Genomic DNA, 1156 nt, shown 5'->3' with positions numbered 1-1156 from the left:
CTTCTTTTGTGTTCAGCAGAAGAAAGAAACTCATACAGGTTTGGACCAACATGAGGGTGAATAAATGATAACAAAATTTTAATTTTGGGGTGTACGGTCCCTTTAATAACTCATACACAGTAATCAGGTAATGTTGTAATGGGTGTATTGAATGACGTATGTTGTGTTTTCCTGCAGCGATCATCTATCACTGTGATCTGACTAAAGAGCCGCTGCAGCCGCACATCTTCAGAGAGGTCACGGTGAAGGGCTTCAGTCCTGCTGACTATCAGACCACTCAGGTACAGCAACACGTTTGCAGACGCTTCATCTGTCTGTCTGCGGTACGATCGCCTTCACTGAGTGTCTGCATGTTTCTTACAGGTCTTTTATCCCAGTAAAGACGGCACCCAGATCCCAATGTTTATTGTCCATAAGAAAGGAATCAAGCTGGATGGTTCACATCCTGCCTTCCTGTACGGATACGGAGGTTTCAACATTTCCATCACACCCAGCTACAGGTACAATACAAACCAAACACAGAAACATACAGCTGATCACACACTCCACTGATGCAGTACTGATCTTTGACACGCATCCCGTTCTTGTAAGCTTCTATCTCTCGTTGTTTGTGTTTCAGTGTCTCTCGGCTGATATTCGTCAGGCATCTGGGAGGGGTTTTAGCTGTTGCCAATATCAGAGGAGGTGGAGAATATGGAGAGACGTGGCATAAAGGCATGTGACTTTAATTCTGGAGCTAATCAGGGACTGAGCTGCACGGATGTTCATAATAGAATACTAGCAAATTGTGTGCCATTTATTTATGGCGTCCATTTTTTTAAAATAGTACAGTAGCTTAGGGGTGAGTAAGATTTTTTTGTCTGTTTTTTTGGTTTAATTTTCTTTTAAAGAAATTAACACCTTTTGTCAGCAAGGATGCATAAAATTTTTCATTTCTTTTTTTTTTTTTTTTTTTTTTTTTTTTGACAGGGCTATTTATGGCGTCCATTTTTTTAAAATAGTACAGTAGCTTAGGGGTGAGTAAGATTTTTTTGTCTGTTTTTTTGGTTTAATTTTCTTTTAAAGAAATTAACACCTTTTGTCAGCAAGGATGCATAAAATTTTTCATTTCTTTTTTTTTTTTTTTTTTTTTTTTTTTTGACAGGGCCTTTGTACT

General features: G+C 38.5%; 1 protein-coding gene across 1 annotated transcript in view; it reads left to right on the top strand.

Moving 5' to 3' along the window:
• Nucleotides 1–1156, top strand: part of LOC107593293 (prolyl endopeptidase-like) — a 20109-nt gene that overhangs the window by 10470 nt on the left and 8483 nt on the right. Inside the window, exons 6-8 of the mRNA XM_016282946.1 lie at nt 178–281; nt 364–500; nt 620–714. Of these exons, the coding sequence (XP_016138432.1) occupies nt 178–281; nt 364–500; nt 620–714 (336 nt within the window). The remainder of the gene's footprint in view (nt 1–177; nt 282–363; nt 501–619; nt 715–1156) is intronic.

The sequence above is a fragment of the Sinocyclocheilus grahami genome, unplaced genomic scaffold, assembly GCF_001515645.1.
Source record: "Sinocyclocheilus grahami isolate Dianchi unplaced genomic scaffold, SAMN03320097.WGS_v1.1 scaffold168.1, whole genome shotgun sequence".
NCBI lineage: Eukaryota > Metazoa > Chordata > Actinopteri > Cypriniformes > Cyprinidae > Sinocyclocheilus > Sinocyclocheilus grahami.
This window is presented reverse-complemented; position numbering and strand designations above follow the sequence as displayed.